Below are 19,972 nucleotides of genomic sequence, written 5' to 3'. Positions count from 1 at the left end.
CAGAATCATCTGCAGTGAGTTTTATTTTGCTCGTAAAGTATTTCTGATGAAGCCTGGGGGAAAAGGTTGAAACAGTAGTTGTCCAGTACGAGGAAGTGCAAGAGGATATTTTTCCTTTTCAATGATTCACTATGAGCAGCCAATGATCCAATCTCCAATCTTAGTATTCGATTTCAATCCCTCTCGTTGCGAACTATAAAATGGTGAGCGAATTGTGAGCTAAATTTCCCTTATGAGGAAATATCCTGATTTTTAATTGCGAGACAGTGCTCGCCACTTGATTAGAATGCAAGCTTTAGAGCTGATTAGCTCGCAAATACAAGCTGGGAAAATTTTAGCTTTATTTCCAATTTAAAAAGAGTGTAAAAGGTAACGTTAAAAAAAGATTTTCCACCATTTTTCTGTACATTTTTACTTTAATTTGTAGCTCTATCAAATGAAGTGGTCAGAAAAATTTATTAATTGTGGAATTTTGAACAATTTTACTCTGCTATGCGCAAAAATCAAATCACGACCAAGGAACCGAAAAATTTCAGATTTTGCCAAATTTCTCGACAGATTAAACGGCTTAATTCGGTGATTAATTCCGCTTGTAGCGATCTATCTAACGGTATGTGAATAATGAGGTAAATTCCCCCACCCCTGATGAAACAAATCACGATTTTTAATAGGGAGACTGTGCTCACTACTTGAGTATCATGCAAAATTTATAGCTGATTTTCTCAGAAATTTAATCGGCAATCTATGATCATTTTATCTCCTTTCAAATTTTTAAATAAATAGAATTCAGATATAAAGAAATGGCTTTCCTCAATTTTCTCTAAAAAACCATTATTTTAATCAAGCTAATCAAGTGATTTAGACGGTTTAAGACAGCTTTTGGAATAAAATACTTTTAAAATGTGTCATTCTCATTGTTAAAATTGCGAGATTAATTCTGATTTATTGGTGTCTAATAAAAATTTTGCGCAAAAATCGCGCAAATATTTGGTGTGGCTCCAAAAAACCAAGATAAAAAATAAGTACCTAATTCATTTTTAATAAAATTAAAGAATTTAGTGCAAGAAATAAAAATGCGCCACAGTCTAGAAAATACGGCGCAAGAAATAAATAATGGAATGATTTGGTGAGCAGATTTTACAGCAAATCTTTATGAAAGTTTTAAGCTGTATCGATTTCTTTAGAGTAGTTTAGGCAGATTCTCATAATAATTTGCCACACATTTAACCACAAACCGCGCAAAGCACTAAAAGAGACGACAAACTAGTTGATGGTCTTCTAGTTATTCTTATCCTTAAAATAATTATCTTATATTCTTCATGGGAGCAAACTTTTTGCGCCATGACAAACGAACTCGAGCTATAGTGATTCTCATGTCTGTGTGCTGTCCGCTGCCTTTATTGCTCGCGCATCAGCGACTTCCTTCTGCAATAATAAATATGTTGCTGCCGGGGAATAATGTGTATTTTGGCGAGATAATAATGGGCCAGGTGATTGCAGCGGCGCGGAATCCTCGGGCCCACCAAGGTCGGCAGGACGCGCTAGGATGTGCTTTGTCCGCGAGCTGCGCGCGGCGAAAGCAAAGAAAAAGCGATTTCCTTCTCGTATATTTACACCCGATAATTAATTTCGGGCGTTAGAAAAACACGCTGTTTCTTAACTGGCGCGCGTTTTTCACTGTCAGCATCAGCAGTGCACAAAAAGAGGCGAGATAGATGCTCGCAGAAGCTAAATAATCCGGCATTGTGCTGCCGTGACGCCACCTTTTCGCCTCTGATATCATCTCGTTTATTGATTTTGATTACTTCTTTTCAATATCTTAAATTGCTTTTCGTTTTAACAGTTCCAATTTGACGCTTAAAGGTCATTTTTTTACAAAACGATTTTGTTAATAAAAAATGGTTCTTGATTGAGGTAGAAGCAAGCGAGTTTATATAATAATTTTGTCATTGATATTAAATGTAAAGAATTAAGCTTTTCTCTCTCTCTCTCCGTATTTCTACAAAACTAATTCACGAGCTAGAATTTAACATGAAATTCAATTCATAAATTTTGCATCCACATACATTTTAAAAGAGCAAAACTTTGAATTGTAACTCCTATTGCATTCCGGTGAGTTAGCCAAAAAGGAAAAAATACTTTTTGCCACTCAGGCAGAACAGCGTGGGAAAACCACCACCAAGCGTGGGAAGATCAACCCCGAGCTGGACGATCCAACCAGAAATTCGCTGGCCAGACAAAGCACTTGTCAATCAACCACAGAATGAATACACAGGTGGCTCTCAGGTCCAGAATATTTCGGGGAAAATATTGTTGTAGATATGTTAACAAGCGCTGAGCGATATATTCAACAAACAAACAAACATGCATCATACAGGAAGAGGAGACACTGAGGGGGTGGGAATTGACGACCGCAGCATGGAGCCCAAGAAATAAAGGATTGCTGGATGTTTTGAAAAGAATTGAATGAACATCTGGGAGTCAATGACTTTTTAGGGGCGAGAGGGGCGAAAGGAAGTAGCACAGCATTCAGAAATTATTTATTACTGGAAAAAGAGCTCTATTCTCAGTCGAACTAGAGGAGAGAAAGCATCAATATTGCATTATGGGTAAAAGTAAAGCTAAAAATTTAGTGAATTCGAGCATTTTGACGCGCAATCAGCAAAACAATAAGAAGAAATCCGATTTGATAGAAGTGCTTCAAAATTTTCCTGAACTTTTCGACAAAACAAATCCAAAATACATCGAAACGAAGTACAAAAACACAATTTTCCAAAAACTTGACAAGAAACTGAATTTTCCAGGTAAGTCTAAATATCATTATTCATTTTCAGATTGAACCCTTTTTGATACAGTAAAAATATCTCCAATATTTTCTTAAAAGTGGATTTATTTTCAAAATTCAAATATTCCATGCGTTATTTTGATTCTTGTATTTTTTCATTATTTTTTAATGTAGAAGGGCAGAGCAAAACGCTGCTAAATCAGCTTAAACAAAGCTTCAGACATCATAAAAGTGCATATGAAAAGAACAAGAGACGCGGAGCTGCTTCCTGCCCTGAACCGTCTTGGAGGTTTTGGAAACCACTCCAATTTCTAAACGATCATGTTGGTTCCATGACAAATGCAACTGCGAGCAATTTGGCCAGGTAGAATGCAACATATGTAAACTATTTATCTAATTTATTTTTCATGTTCATGCAGCTGCAGCGACCGACCTACTGAAAATAAAGAAATGGCAGCAGATGAGCTAGTTATTGACATTGACACCGAAGAGTGCTCGATGTCAGAACATTCTGCCAGGCAGTTGGAGACGGTATAAATAGCAAACAGCTTTCTTTTAATTTGAAATATTATTAAAAAGATATGTTTTTATCCAAGGTTCAAGAAAATGATGCTGTTGATTCGTTTTTTTCTGATGCATCGATTTTGGAACACGACGACAATACTGAACACACTGACTCAACGCCCAGAAAACGTTCAAGAGATGAGATACCAACATTGGGAGACATATCACAAGTGATTAAAGAAACTTTTGAATCGTGCATGAAGACGTTTGCTGCTGTAGAATCAAAAGGAAGCCAGTCCGAAAAATCAGAAAACAAAGCGTTTTTGATGTACATCGAGGCCTCGCTAAATAAAATGACAGATGCGGAGCAACAGACTGCCAGGCACAACTTGTTCATGGTGATACATGAGATAATATCATCCCGTTCATCCCATGAGATTCTTCCTGCACCATGAAATAATTTAAAAAATTGGAGAGGTTCAAATAATTAAAATAAAACAATTTGAAGAGATGAAACATCAGACTTTTATTACAACAGTTAACCACATTAATGCAAAACAATATTATTTACCTAGCCTCTGGAAAAAATATCATCATGTCGTTCCAATACTTTTGTTCATTGGATTAGAAAGTGTGAAGTACGAAATTCAAATATTTGGTTGAAGAGCATCAGGGGCTGGATTCACGCGACGCGCAGATATGGCGTCTGGTAGAGTACGGCGGGAAAGTTATAAACGTAAAATTAAATTGGCTTAAAAATATATCATGAAAATACCTTTAGCACAATCAATATTTTTGTTATTATTTCTTTGGTACCAGCTGATTAGCCCGGTAATTAGCGAATTAACCATTAGATGGCACGTCAGGCTAACGGAAATGTAACAAAATACGTGGTAATGAAATTATTAGGTCGGCATGCCTCTTTTTTGACGCTTCTGATTGGCTGCTAGACTGTCTCCTGATTGGCCTCCATCATTTCGACGCCATAATTAACCGTCAAGAACCAACTCAGATAGCAATCTGGCCCCCGGTGGGTTCTGAAGTCAATCGCATTTGCAAAAAGCTTCTAGACTTCATTTTCTATGGGGGAGGGGGTTCGGGAACGGGGGTCCTATAAATTAAAAAAAGATAGGTAGAATAAGTTCTCATGAATAATATTAGCCATTTTAACTTTCATCGCAACTAAATCGGTCGCATTCAAAATTCAGGAAATAAAATTTGTAAAAGTTCCAAAAAATTAAAAATCCGTTCATATAATTATTATGAAGCAAGGAAGGTTCGAAACAGTAGCTGTCTAGTTCGAGGAAAACCTAGTTGATATTTTAAATATTTCATAAGGAGCAGCTAATCCTTATTCCAAATCAATATTGTTATACATTTTTCTTCAATATCCTGTTTATTCTTATTCAACTGTATCGCGATTATTTAAAAAACGCTCATCTTCAAAGTAAAATCATATAATTATTATTGATCGTCATGTTTCAGGCGTCGTCCGATGGCTTGCGGATGCGAGCGTGCCAGGCGATGCTGAGCACTGCCCCCGGGGGCGAGTGCCCCCAGTGCCCGCCGACGGGGGCGAGCCCGTCGCTCGGCCGGCGGCGGCCCGTGTTGCACTTTCCGCCGCCACCGCCGTATCCACCGCGAGGCCGTTTTCCACAGGGTGTGCCCGCCGCCCCCGCCAGGTCGCATCCGCCTCCGCCGCCCCCCGCCGGCCACCACCCTCAGGACTACTCGTACGCCTACAACGACTTCCTGGCCGAGCAACGACCCTTCGTTCATTCCAGGTGAGTTCGACGCCGGAATTTTTTTATTAAAGCTTTTGAAACGATTAATTCGTCTCCTGTCTCCGTCAATGGAGAGTTCAACTGGTGCAGGAAAGGAAGCAGACAACCGACACACGTCTTTTCCTGTTGCTTTCTAAGAAAAGAGTACATTAATTAATGTAGCAAAATTTGATTAAACGTAAAATAAAATATATTTTTTTGGAAGAGATGTTTTATAAAATTTTAGTTACTTAATGTTCTTATCACTTTTTCATTTAAATATTTTATTAATTAATATAGGTTTTTTAATAATTAAATAATTTTTTGAAATGGAATATACGTTTATTACGCAAAATTTTAATGTAAATAAATAATATAAAGTTTCAAGTTTGCTTAACTTTAACACTTTTGATAAAAACATCTTATAGTAAGATCTTAACCTTTCGTGTTCTATTATAGAATTATTGACCTGAATGAAAATGTGTCGACTCATTATTGAAGTGTAATTGTGCCGTTGCAAAAAGCGCGGATAACAAACAATCGGTATGAACAATTAATCGGGCGAGTGAAGCGAACCGATCAATCATTTGCTGATTCATTTTGCCTCTCCTCGCTTCCTCAGCACGGCAAATCAAATTCGCAAGGAATGAGAGAACAATAGTCAATAGTGTGATGAAATAGGTAGCACCAAAATATCAAAATTGCGATTTAAATGTGGGGAAACCAAAAACGCGAAACAATTAATTGTTCTTTTTGTTGCTTGAATATAATTCTGTACAAATTTAGCCAGTTTAGTTTCCTTTTAAAAATTTAAAAAAAATATATATTTGAAAATAACAGCGTTTTTATTTTGTCGTTTATTTTACGAAAAAACATTTTTTTCTTCCAAATTATGTTCCCGAGTTAAGCCTGTGGAGAAAATTAGAATATTTTGGGTTTCAGGAGGCTTTGAGGAGAACAAATCGGTCTCAACTAGTTATCTTCCAGTATCATCTCTTTTTAACTTACTGTCGAAAAGGTTCATGATATTAATAAAAAAAAATCGTCAAATGCAAGGATATTTTTATATGTAAAATGAACAAAATATTATTTTATTTATCTTTCTTATCAAGCTAAGTTATATATTTAATATACAATTTGATTTTGCATTTTTTGCTGTAAAAAAACATTTTACATTACTTTATTATAATTAAAAATTAAAATCATTATTAAAAATTTCAATAATTTTAATTTAACTTTATTTGATTTTTAACTTATAAAATTTGAACTTATTTAAATTATTTAATTATTTAAATTATTTTAAAATTTAATTCATTGTTTTTGTGTTAATAATTATTACTAACATAATAAGCTACAAATTAAATAAGAGCTTAGAACTAAATAATATATATTAAACGTAACGGTCATCATTTAATTATAGGTAAATATATCAGTTTTTTCATGGGAATATTGATCTAATGCAGATTTTATTAAAATATGGAAGAAAATACTTTAATTTATAGATTACATGCAGTTCAGACAATTATGTTTTAATTATGAATTGGCAACACTCTGCCTGACTGACTTCAAGGCCAACAACTATAATAATAAAAAAGTCCAGTAAATTTTCGCAATTTTCGCACAGAGCTTAAATCGATTGGTGCGACAGGCGAGGGGCTGCAGGGGGATGGGCAAGCTTGAAGGGTGACTCACCACCGGCGACGGTAATCCTGTTTGCAGGCCGTCGAGCAGGCACCATTACATCTCGAGCTACGGGGTGGAAGAGAACATTTACGAGGAGATCGGCGACGACCGCTACGAGAACCCGTACAACAACGGCGGCGGCGGCTCTGAGCACGGCAGCGGCGGCCGGCGGCCACCGGCGATGGCCGTCAGCGAGGAAGTGCGTCAGGTGCAGCGCGGCCACCAGCGGGTGCTCGGGCAGCTCGACCTGGCCATGGAGGCGCTGATCATGCCCGGCGACGTGCTCAACGGGCCCGACACGGACCCACTCGGCCCCGACGACGAGGTCGGGCCCACGGACGAGCTGCTCACCCCCGACTCGGGATTCCACAGCGGCTCCGGATACGCCCTTGGCTGGCGGGCCAACGTCTCCCTACCGCCCCCGTCGCGCAAAGACAGCCCTCCGCAGTCGCCAGGACAGATGCCGCAGCCCCAGTCGCACCGCCGCACCCGCAGCCTCAGGCAGGAGCTCGGACTGCTCGCCAAAAAGAGTTGGAAGATGACTGGACTCGCTAGGATCTCCGCAGGCAGTAAGTACAATTTTAAATTTGTTTTCTCGGCCAGAGGGTTTCAAAATGAATACAGCTAGGTTTTTATAATAGGCTTCAATTCGGAGGAACTGCGAGAGTAAGGTTTTAAAACGTTAGCCACTGATTCCCAATTAAATTTAACTAGAGTTTTAATCCGAGTAATTTTGAGTGGCCCTGCTTAAGTCAAAATTTAGTTGGGTGGCGGCGGCTGATCATTTTTTATGAGGGAAGTTTTTTAATGCTTAATAATTTAAAGATAATTTTTTTTCTGCATCACCTTTCAATTTTTTCGACTTTTTAACCGGCGGCTGCGTGGCTGGTACGGCTGTCTGAGACCTCTAAAATTTACCGCTTATCAAGAAAAAGCTAATTTCACAACTTGGGTGGTCCGGCATCCTATTTTTTTTAAACTAATAATTTCAGTACATATAAAAGAAGAAAGATGATTGAATTTTTTCAAACAGTAAGCTCTCTGCTTTAATTCGGCGCCAATAAAATTGAATATTTACCGCTTATATTTCAGAGTTCGCCAACTTTACAGTCCATAAAAATACACCTCTGGTTTTGTGCGCAGAAATCGCACAGCAATTCGGAATCGCAAATTTAGGAGGAAAAATATTTTTAAAAGAGAGCTTCTGCCACCCAGGCTTAGAAGCGTGAGAAAATCACCCCCGAGCCGGGTGGTCCCAATGGGCATTCGATGGCCACACAAAGGACTTGTCAATCCGTTACAGGATTAACCTCAGATTAAGAATACCTTGGACAAATGTGGTTGTAAAAATATAGAAAAGCGCTTATTGAAAAATTCAACAATTATCATAAAGGAAGGAGTGACAATGAGAGGGAGCGAACAACTGACCGTTTTTAACCCTCGCAGGAAGGAGCCCAAGAAATAAAGGATTGAATGAACATCCGGAAAATCTGGGAGTGAATGACTTTTTAGGGGTGATAGGGGCGAGAGAAATTAGCATAGCGGTCAGAAATGAAAATAAAAAGCAAATTTTACAACTTGGGAGGTTATTTTTTTAACTGATATTTTACGTACAAATTTATAAAAGAAGATTATTGAATTTTTCCTAACCATAGGCTCCCTGTCTTAATTCGGTTTTAATAAAATTGAATATTTGCCGCTTGTATTTCAGGATTTACCAATTTTACAATCCGCAAAAACACACATTTGGTTTTTGTGTGGTTTTTTTAAAAATCACCAATTTAATTTTTTTGCACTTTTTCCGCGTTTTTATGTAAATGATTTTCAATAAGATTATATTAAGCGCTAATTTAAACAAAATTCCATTAAATGCTGAAAAAACCCTTCAAAACATATTTAAAACGAACAACCTCCAAAATTCCAAATCTCTGCGGACCTTGATTCAATTGCAGTAAAAATATAGCTAAAACCACCAACCAATGGACAATTTCAATTTTAACAGTTTAAATTTTTTAACTGCTCGGAATCACACAAAGACTGCGTTGAAATTAACACCATGCAGCACTGACCGGCTGCAACACTTATAAATCAATTTGAACTCGAGCTTACACTCCACTCGAGGCAGGCTGACAGATAAACATCAAAACTGGCCGCGCCGTATTTGGCACCGAACACCGCGGCGGCTGCGGCGTGGATAGCAACAATTATCGCATTGTTCAATTCCGAGGGTGCGTTGTTGGTCGAATAGGTTTTCCGTGTACACACAATCGTGCGGTGCAATTATTACTTCTCCTCCAAGGTCGCAGGTGCGCAGCTGCTGACAAGGCGGCTCTTTGACCGGAAACCGCATTATATTTGCCGCTCCGGAGAGTGCGTGAAATTTCCGCACGCGGCTGTCTTTTATTTATCTATTCTCCCCGAGACGAGAGAGTTCAGAAACTCTACGTGGTCGCAACGTGCATTGCACTGCCGCTCGGCCGGTTGCATAACCACCTGGCTTTTTCATTTCTCGCTCCAGGCCGACAGAGCTTATACAGCAAGAGAGCTCGGAATCTAAGCCGTTGAAAATTATTCAAGTAAGACATTTAGGTATTCTTTTTCAATTCTCGAATCACTAAAAAGGTAATGAAATAAATTCATTGCTTAAGATGAAGAATCAATGTTCATATTTTTATTTTTTCTGGACCATATAAATATATTATTTTGCAGCGGGGGCCAGATTCGTGCGTCGCGCAGATATGGCGTCCGGTGCAGTATGGCGCGAAAAAACGGTCACGTGAAAATGCGCGAAAAGAACCAAGTTTTCGTCAATATTGTGACATAATTTGCATTCCTTGCACTAATTGTGTCTTTTGGATCGTAAAAACAAACTCTTGACACTCGTACGGCAATCCAAAGAGAGCTTTTTGTTTCCCACATTCAGACGCCCTCTTGGATCTGCGCAGTGCGAACCAATTTTATCGCACATCTGGCCCCCGCTGATGTTTTAAAATCAGGTTATAAATATTTAAAATCATAATTTTTTCTTCATATTTGCCAATGAAGTCATAGTTTCCTGAGGTTTTCATAATTTTCAGAAGAGTTTGTAGCCCTAATTCGTGAGCTTCCTGTCCCTTCTATAGGGGCTGAGGATAACTTCTCGTGAACTTTACAAATCTCTCAATTTCGTAGCCCTAGAGATGACCTAAAATGATAGCCACGTCCAAGTATAGAAGCAATAAACATTGGCTGTAAAAACCCTATTTGGCATTAGTAAGTGCCTGATTGGTTAAATTAGATCTTGTTTTTGCTGCGGCTGCTTTCAAAGTGGCGTGGCGTGGCCTACAAATAAAGACACTGCTTTCTTATTCACTTTCAATACGGGCCCGGGTCATTACGCAGTCCCAATTAACTTGTTTAAAAACGATCTGGTTTCGAATGAATTTATTGGTATTTCATCGAAAGCAAGCTCTTTTAAATAACTAATATACACGCTGGATGCTGATAGTGAAACACTACTTAGAGGACCATGAGTCACGTCATTATTTGACACAGATACCGCCGGCGGAGAACAAACGCGCCGGCTGGTCCAGCGGAACATCACTCTGGCCGAGTGACGAGAGATTCTTGACATATTTGGCGTGAGCAGACACGAGACTGGCGCGTCACTTTGCTTGTACATTAAACAAATAATTACTCTCGCCCTGAAATTTCTACCTCACGGAGGAAACAACGTTTCAGAATGCATTGCAATAAATTAGTGCAATTCTGGAAATAAAGGGATATTTCAAAATCATTATTTAATGAGATAGAGTTGGGCTACGAGTTGATTTTTTTAAGATTTTAACGCATATTTTTTATTTGACATTGCATGAATTAAAATGACAAAGACACATAATAAATTGTGTTCTTATTTAAAATTATAAATTTTTCAACCAAATTCATACTATTGATTTATATTTCTCATAGTGCAATTTATTGAACAGTGTGCGAATTTTGAGGTAAATTTCCAATTTCGAAATAAATCCTGATTTTCTATAAATAGGCAGTGCTTTTACCACTAATTAGTATGCGAACTTAAGTTATAGAGATTTTGCTCTCAACAAACTTAATAATGGGCCAGGTGATTGCAGCGGCGCGGAATCCTCGGGCCCACCAAGGTCGGCAGGACGCGCTAGGATGTGCTTTGTCCGCGAGCTGCGCGCGGCGAAAGCAAAGAAAAAGCGATTTCCTTCTCGTATATTTACACCCGATAATTAATTTCGGGCGTTAGAAAAACACGCTGTTTCTTAACTGGCGCGCGTTTTTCACTGTCAGCATCAGCAGTGCACAAAAAGAGGCGAGATAGATGCTCGCAGAAGCTAAATAATCCGGCATTGTGCTGCCGTGACGCCACCTTTTCGCCTCTGATATCATCTCGTTTATTGATTTTGATTACTTCTTTTCAATATCTTAAATTGCTTTTCGTTTTAACAGTTCCAATTCGACGCTTAAAGGTCATTTTTTTACAAAACGATTTTGTCGAATAAAAAATGGTTCTTGATTGAGGTAGAAGCTCGCGAGTTTATATAATAATTTTGTCATTGATATTTAATGTAAAGAATTCAGCTTTTTTCTCTCTCTCCGTATTTCTACAAAATTAATTCACGAGCTAGAATTTAACATGAAATGCAATTCATAAATTTTACATCCACATACATTTTAAAAGATCAAAACTTTGAATTGTAACTCCTATTGCATTCCGGTGAGTTATCCAAAAAGGAAAAAATACCTTTTGCCTCTCAGGCAAAACAGCGTGGGAAAACCACCACCAAGCGTGGGAAGATCAACCCCGAGCTGGGCGATCAAACCAGAAATTCGCTGGCCAGACAAAGCACTTGTCAATCAACCACAGAATGAATCCACAGGCGAGTCTCAGGTCCAGAATGTTTTGGGGAAAATATAAACAAACTTTTTTAAGATTTCAATGATTTTTCACATCTTCTCATCCATTCTTAATTTAATTTTCTGGAACTGGACTAAAATACTCTCTAAAATAAAAATTTCTGTTCAGCGCCGAGTGAAATGATTTGATCACGTGGAGAAAGAAGAGCTCACACGTTTGACACACGGCCATAATTGGGGCTAATTTGGCTAATTGGATGAAAGGACGAGATTTTATGTCTGGTAATTCGATTGAGCGTTCGCTCCACAGATGGCTCGCGCGTAAAGGGTTGGGCGGGCGGGCGGAAGCGAGGGTGGGGCGGCATAATCAGACAGTCGGCGGGCCGGGCGGGCGGGCACCTGCTGGTTAGCATGCACACGAATATATTTATACATAAAGTGGAGTAGGAATAAGAAAAAGAGCATTAGCCCAAATGGGGCATTGTCTTCGTTCCGAGCAACCGAGCCGCAGGTTCAACACACCTACGGGGGAAATTGAATAATCGCTGCCGCGAACGGTCTCTGAGTAGCCAACCGACCGACCCACCGACCGGGCCGCGATTGAAACGCACAATTTCGGACCGCGCACTCACATGCCTTTTTTCCCTTTCACGCGCGCGGCTCGAATAAATGGCTTTCGTTTCGAGTGTGTGCCTGCGAGCACTCTTCTCTTGCCCTATCTATCTCCGCTCATTTCCATTCCTTCGCGAGCGGACCTCGCAGGTCCGGACTGAATTGGAGGAATGTTTTAAAATTACTCTTAAATTTAACAGGAAATTATGAAGGCTCTTAAATTGGCTAAAAATTCAATAATTTTTAGGTGTGATGATAATTTTACTTCCTATCAGATTCCTGGCTTACTAATTAATTGATTTTCTGGAATTACATTCTTAAGCCGCTGGAAAGGTGCGAAAACCATAGGAAGTGGCGAGTCGGCGCCGGAACGTCTCCCAGCCTGTTTCATTTTGAGCCAAAAAGTCGAAGAAGTGGTTGCAAAGATATTAAATTATTTGTTCCATGGGCCAATAAATACTCCGAACGTGGAATATAAATATTCTGAATCGAGGCTCTTACCAATTTTCCATAATATCAATTATTACTCATTGTTTTTGTAGCAAAATTTAAACTGTAAAATTATTTAACTTTTAGAACAGTTTATAAATTAATATTAAATTTATATAAGTATAAATTTTATTTCTTTTTAATATTTTAAAAACTTAAATAAGCTTTTTCTAAATTTATTTACTCTTTTTTAAAATAAAATTTTTGCTGAAAAACGTAAATTTTCTTAACTGTAACTTTTTTAAATTTATTTTTAAAATATAAATAATGGTGTATAGCATCAAAGAATTAGGTGTTTATTGCAAAAAAAAAATTGGCAGTTGTATTGGCCAGTACCATTATATTTGACAAATATAATTATATTAGGAAATTATGGATATTGGATTGTAGTTGGGAAGTTGGCAATGAATATAGTACTAACGAAATTAATTTTTGAATCAGCCTGATATTATGCTGCGGAAGGGCGCGTTAATCCATTTAATTGTTAAAAGGAGGGCATGACGGAGGTGTATGCAGCGGCAGAATAAACAAATCAGTGTTTCGGATTTCCGACGCTTATATGCTCTTTGAGTAATGCAAGAAGTTCAGACAATGCTGATTTTAGCTCGGCAGACTTGATACCCGAATTTTGGAGCATCCAATTGATTCACAAGCGATCAAATTTCTTTCTGGAGACGGCTGTGAAAAATGATACCGTGCCTAAAAGCCGTGGGAACGCCTTGCAGAGGGGTTGAATTGGCAGTTTTCATTCATTCTTGCCATTTTTTTCTTTTTAATTTTGCCAAAAACCTTTCTATGGCTTCCTTTCATCACCTGTGATCACCAAAAGAAATAAATAATTTTATTAAAACAGCAAAAATAACCCTTCCACTGGTAGCTAAAGAGGCAGTAAATAAAACACCCCCTCCAACAGTTTAGTGCGATTATTTCCCATCGAAACCAATTTTGATTTCTGATATACTATCGACTGTTTGGACCAGCTCAGTCCGGGCCTGTGAGTGCTTGTGTACTCCTCCTCCAGCAGAGGAGCAGACAGATTCTGAGAAAATAACTAGCCGGGGCAACGTGATACCGCGGCGCAGCCATTCTGTCTTGTAACTAAGTGAGCACGTACACTCTCTCGCTGTGTATATGTATGTTTTATGCCGGTCTCGGCAGTAATAATAATAACGTGAGTGTGTGTGCGTCTCTGGCTCGTCTTCCCAATGCTGTGCTCGCAGCGCAGGCTCGACTGACTTCTCCACTTTCAGCTCGCTGATAATGCCGGTTTATGTACAAACGTGTGTAACCCTATCGAGCTGTGCAGACCATGTGGTCGCAATATAAATGTCAAAAGTTTATTTACAGCCTTTTTTCTCCGCCGACGCCGCCACTCGGGGGCGGAATGTTAATTGAATGGGTGTTGCGGTTGGCTTATTCAATTTCAAGGCCGCAAACTGCGGGGTTTGCGCTCACAATTACATTATTTCATTTTTTTTTACAAGAGAATTGAAATCGAGCCTTGGTTTACAGAAGAAATGAATAGCATTTATTTTTAATAACATATGATTTAAGAGGAATTTAAGATATAAGAAATCAACAAAACGGAAATATTTTTAGAATCAAAATTAGATTTATTGCGGATCAGCAGGGAAACTGAATTGCCACATAAAAATATGTAATTTGAAATCAGAATAAATTAGCACAAGTGGCTAAGCCAAAAACGCTGGATACCAAGAGAAAATAATTTTGTTTCGGTAAAAACATTTATAGAGATATTCTTAATTTGTTTCATAGACCAGTAAAAACTCAAAAAAAAAAAAAATAAAAAAGTATATAAAAACATATATTCTAAATCAACGATGTCCTACCAATTTTCCACAATATTTAATAACTTTTTATTGTTTCTATAACTATTTTAAACAGGGTTTTTTAATAATTTTGTATAGCAAGGTATTGATAGTTTGAGTAATAAATATTGATGGCACTAACAAAAAATTAGAAAATATAATGAATTTTTAATTTTTTTATTTTTGGGGTTGATGGCATTTGTCAAGGTATGAATTTTTAAAATTAAAGATAAGTGAATGCTACTTTTTTCTCATTTTACGTGTATGCTAATATTTATTACTCAAACTCACAAGATCTTGTTAGGTTATAATGATATAGTTTCAGAGTAAGGTTATTATTATTTTACTATTTCAAATTTTATGAAATATTTTTACTACTTTATTTACTCTTGCTTTTGAAACAAATTTCTTCGGGCTGTATTTTTAGAAAATTTATTAAAAAAATGCTGCTGCGATATTTTCCATTCAATTGACCAGTTGCATAAACCCTTAGTTATTAAAGCCGCCAACAGATGGCGCAACCACAGACTTTCTTAAAAATTTTGTTTTAAGCGATTTTAAGGCATTTCCGCTGCGATTTCAGACTCAATTTAGCTATTTTGCTTTTTTTTAATTAATTTGCTAATTTTTGATGTGCTGAAAACCAAAATCGGTTCAGCCATTCGCCGTAGAAACGTCGAAAAAGATTTTTTTTATTTCAAAAAATAGTTTTTCACGATTCTACGGCGATTGGCTGAACCGATTTTGGTTTTCAGCACGTCAAAAAATAGCAAATTAATTGAAGAATGCACAGTAGCTAGATTGAGTCCGAAATCGCAGCGGAAATGCCTTAAAATCGAAAGTTTACGGTGGCGCCATCTGTTGGTGGCTTCGAACACTTAGGGTTTATGCAACTGGCGGATTGAAATAAATAAAAATTCTGCTCGATCGCCTGAACTTTAACGCGCCAGTTATTTCACATCCACAGCTCTGCAAATTAATAAATAATAAATAAATATCTTCTCTTTATTAATTAATCAATCACCATCTCGATTCCCACGCATCGGCAGCCGGTCATTGTTGGCGTGGCGAGCGAGCGAGCACCGAATTAATGTTAATTGAATCGAGAGCGTGATTAGGAAGTGTTTTCGGCGGCGGGCAAGGCCAGGCGGAGGCGCCATCAGTGCCGATTCAGCTTTTTCTTCACCTGTTGCCGGCGCGGCCATTGTTGTATGCATGGTTGCTGCTGCTGCTGTTGCCGCAAATAATCGCGCCCGAGTGAAAAATAATAATGATGCCCGCAGGAGCTATGACTCATGCCGTCGGTTCGTTATTGCAGCAGGAGATCGCCCTCAGGCCTTGAAACTGACTTTTTCGCCGCCGCAGCCGCAGTCGCGCGTATACAACTCGATAAAATCGGCTCCGAAAGCGCAACTTCATCTCGAAAGCACAATTATTATATGATATTATGCAGGAAAGGGATAAAATTTAATTATCTGAAGTATCTTATTCGCTTTAAAGAATCTGTGTTTTTTAGTAGTTATTACATACAATGCTCGCCTTACAAAATTGAATTAAAAATTGTTTTGATATGTAAATGATCTTAATCGTCACTAAAAATTTATTTAATAACTTTAACATAAAAAAGCTCAAAACAAAATCAAAATAAAACAATAAGTATAAAATAAATAAATGTTAAAATAGATTCAAACTAATTAAAAATAAAAGTTAAAAAAAATTTAACAATAATATTTGGCTAATTTTTTACTTATTTGAAAATTTGTTTTTATTAATATTATTTTAAAATGTTAATTATAAGCACATTGCAAAAAGCTTTTATTTATAAAAAAGTAAGCAAACAACTATTAATATTCTTTATATTGACTAATTAAATTAGCATTGGTCGTTCAATCCTTGTTTCAAATGCATAAACTAATTACTATAGGTTATGAAAAACCAAAAATTGACCTTGATATAGCACTTTAAATTTTTGAGAAAAGTGGCTGGAATGTAAACATACTTTTCAAATCGTAAGGACTGTCTCCCTACTTGATATCTTACTTTATTTCAAAACTCGAGAGTTTATCAAATATTGTCATACTTCGTTGGATAGATCTCGACGAGAAGGAATTGGAATCTACCAGGAAAATATGGTCAAGCGTTGTAAATTTTGTAGAAAATTGTCCAAAATTTCAATTTTTTCTGGTTTAATTAGATCTTACTGTAGAAATAATTTTACAAACTAAAATATGAACGCAGCCAACAATTCTGATCATTTTAAAGTGTTGCCGTGAATCAATCAACTCAATATTGGGAAATTTGAAAAATTACATAATAAAAAACCTTTAAAAATGATCAAATTTGGTAGTGTCGGGCTTAGTTAGTTCAAAATGATTATAAAAATAAAACAGAACGGTTTGATGCTTCAAACATGAACTCTAAACACTCTCTTTGATGTGATCTGCATGCAAAAAGGATCTTCACCCCTTTGAATCGGCGTGTCCGACCCGTTTTTTCCGCAATCATTCAGAGCGAAATGTTATTCAGCGCGGAGACGTGTAATAAAATCGAAAGAGCGCGATGCCGGCTGAGAGATAATCGCTTTTCTCTTTGCCAGACCACGTTCCGCGCACGATCATTGTTACCCCGCGTGTGTTTTTCAATTCGATTCCTGCTCCTCTCGGCGCCGACGAATACTAAAAAGCCCTGTCACGAGTTGCGCAATATTTATTTATGAAGACGAGCGTTCACTTTTGCTTTCCTTTTGATCTTCCAACTGTTGAGTCACAATCACTCAGAATTGTCCGGTTCAAGGATACATCGTTACCAACAGCTTGAAAGATGTGACAGATAAAATCTTGAACTGACAGTGACGTTTTTTATTCATGTTAAATCCTTATTTACTCTTGGAAATTGTTAAATTCATGGTAATTTAAAGTACTTACAGTAGTTCTTAATACTATTTACTATTTAGCTAAGATGATTAATAATTTTAACCATCACTGAAAATTTATTTAATCATTAAAAAAAACATTTGACCAAATCAAGTAATTACTTACAAAACTTATGATTTATCTAAACAAAATTTAAAAAAAATTGGTGAAAATAATTAAGTCAAAAGAAGTTACTTTTAACATCTTCTGTGGAGATAATTTAACCAAGAGTCCGGCCGGATTATCCCTAATTTTAGGAGCAAGGTCGCATCTTTAATTAAATGTGCTCCAAAACAAAAGGAGAAGATGCAAGTTAAAGCACCGTTTATGAAAATTTCATATTTCCAACGCCTCTGCCGTCAGATGAACAGTTATATTTTCACTTCCCACGTTTAATTACAACTCACAAAAAAACATTTTATAATCCATCAGTCGACAAGAGAGCAAGAGCACACACTAAACGGATTTTCATCGTTCTTCCTATCGTTTCTCTTGCTCTGTCCGAATCAGAATTTTCTCTCGCGTGTGTAATTAGTATTGTGGCTCTTTTAATTATTCGCTGGCGGAATTTTTACGGTCGGCGAGCGTTGCACCTGCATGCAGTAAAAATGCACGCAGAGGCTTCTTCGAAATCATTTTTGCATGACAATGCCCTCCGTGGTGCATCTGAGCGTTTGTTGCAACACTCGCCGCGGTGAAATATTTCAAGGCCAGCACTGCACCATATTTATGATAATTAAAAGAGCGAAAACCGACAGCAGTCCCACGTTCCTCTGTCGCTTTGCACTGCAAACAATATATTGGAACGAAATAATTAAAATGCAACTGCAAAACCAAATTCTTATATCGTCCTGGTGGTGGAAAAATTGCGTAACATTTTTTCAACAACCAAATGTGAATTTCCTTGTAGCAAGAAAAGGGCAACAATCAATTGTACAATGAAAATTTGGGTGTTTGTTGAAAGATGCGCAGTTTTACCGCAACCGCAGGACACTATAAATTAAAGTTTTCTCAGCTAGAATTTGAATGCAATAATTTTTAAGTATTAAATTTTAAATTAAAAATACGCATACGAGATTGATTGACGTCATTGTTTCACCAGAAAAAATTAACTATGCAAAACTTTTGCATGTTTTTTAAAACATATTTCATCAAAGAGGAATGATACTGGAAAAGCCTGGAAAATGCTTGTTGCCAATGCATAAACTCATCTCTTAGGATTCAGTTAAAGCATAAATTGACCTAAGGAGTGTGTAATTTTGTGAGAAAATTGGCTGGAAAGTTACCGTGCTTTTCAAATGGTAATGGCTGTCTCCTTACTTGAAATCCGATTTAATTTCAAAACCAAGAGTTTCCCCAATAAGTGGCAAACACCGTTGAACAGATCTCGACGAGAGGAATCGGAATTTGCCAAGAAAATATGTTCGAGCACTGTAAATTTTGGAGAAAATTGGCAAAATTTGAATTTTTATTGTAGGAATTATTGCAAATTGTTGAACAAATTGTTTATCGGTCAATTGTTTAAGGCATCCAACAATTTAAATAATTTTCAATTGTTGCCCAGTATCATTCCACTTTAATTAGTGTACCAGGTAATTCATCTTTAATCGTATATTTCCCCTTTTGCTTTAAAATTCTGATTTTTAACGCAATTAATTTTTTATCTCTTTTTTTTATGAAAAATCCCTTTTTTATTTTCAGCTGTAGGTTATTTCCAAGCCTGCCTGTGTCTAAATTAATCGTTTCCACAAGTCGTAAATTTCGGCAGTGCAAAATAATCGAGGAAGCGGTAAGGCAGCAGCCACGCCCGCGTTTCATTGTTGAAATTCGGTCTGATCGACGCGCAATTGATTTAAAATCCCGCCTATCTATCTCTGAGTCTGAGCGGGGGCACAGTGACTTTGTTGGCACCATGTTTTGCTGTCGGGTGCAGTAGGTTATATTATGCAACCCACTTTTGTCAGTTCAAATAAGAAATTCAATGGATACAACGAGAGAGTGAGATGCGTGACCTCAGCTGCTGTGCAAACGCGAAAACAAGGCTGTGCAAAAATGATGTTATATGCTAATATCATCAAAGGACCTTTCATTGAACGCACCGAATGTGTCGATTGGAAAGGAAAACTAACACGCCTGGCTAGTCAAATATTAACAAATTCATCTTTGAAACGCAATAAAACCATCTTAAAAAGTATTTCCTTTCAAAAGAGAGAAGAAAAATGCTGTGTTTGTTTCGTTTCAAACTTGTTCTCCTTCTACAAATGATAAAAATATTGTTGTTGAAGCAGAAATGACTCAAAAGTGCTCATTGCCGTCGTAGAGAGTGAGCAGCAGCGCATTTTCGAGTCTTATTGCGTGAAGCCAAGCGTGAAATTCTGAGATAAAAGTTATTTCCGGGACGAACAATACCCCACACGAATTTTATTCGATGAAAATAATCATAATAATTATTCCAGATTTATTAAACCACTTGAAGAAAAAAATTTCTTGCGTGTCTCTTTTAAAAATTAAGAGCGGAAAATTCATGACTGA

At 37.3% G+C, this 19,972-nt stretch overlaps 1 protein-coding gene across 1 annotated transcript in view; it reads left to right on the top strand.

Annotated features, from left to right (window-relative positions):
- LOC135940809 (rho guanine nucleotide exchange factor 10) overlaps positions 1-19,972 on the top strand; it is an 88,830-nt gene that overhangs the window by 28,311 nt on the left and 40,547 nt on the right. The window contains exons 2-3 of the mRNA XM_065485872.1: positions 4,775-5,073; positions 6,772-7,304. Coding sequence (XP_065341944.1) covers positions 4,796-5,073; positions 6,772-7,304 — 811 coding nt within the window. The 5' untranslated portion in view covers positions 4,775-4,795. The remainder of the gene's footprint in view (positions 1-4,774; positions 5,074-6,771; positions 7,305-19,972) is intronic.

Source organism: Cloeon dipterum, chromosome 3 (genome assembly GCF_949628265.1).
Source record: "Cloeon dipterum chromosome 3, ieCloDipt1.1, whole genome shotgun sequence".
NCBI lineage: Eukaryota > Metazoa > Arthropoda > Insecta > Ephemeroptera > Baetidae > Cloeon > Cloeon dipterum.
Note: the sequence above shows the minus strand (reverse complement) of the source record. Positions and strands in the feature narration are given on the sequence as shown.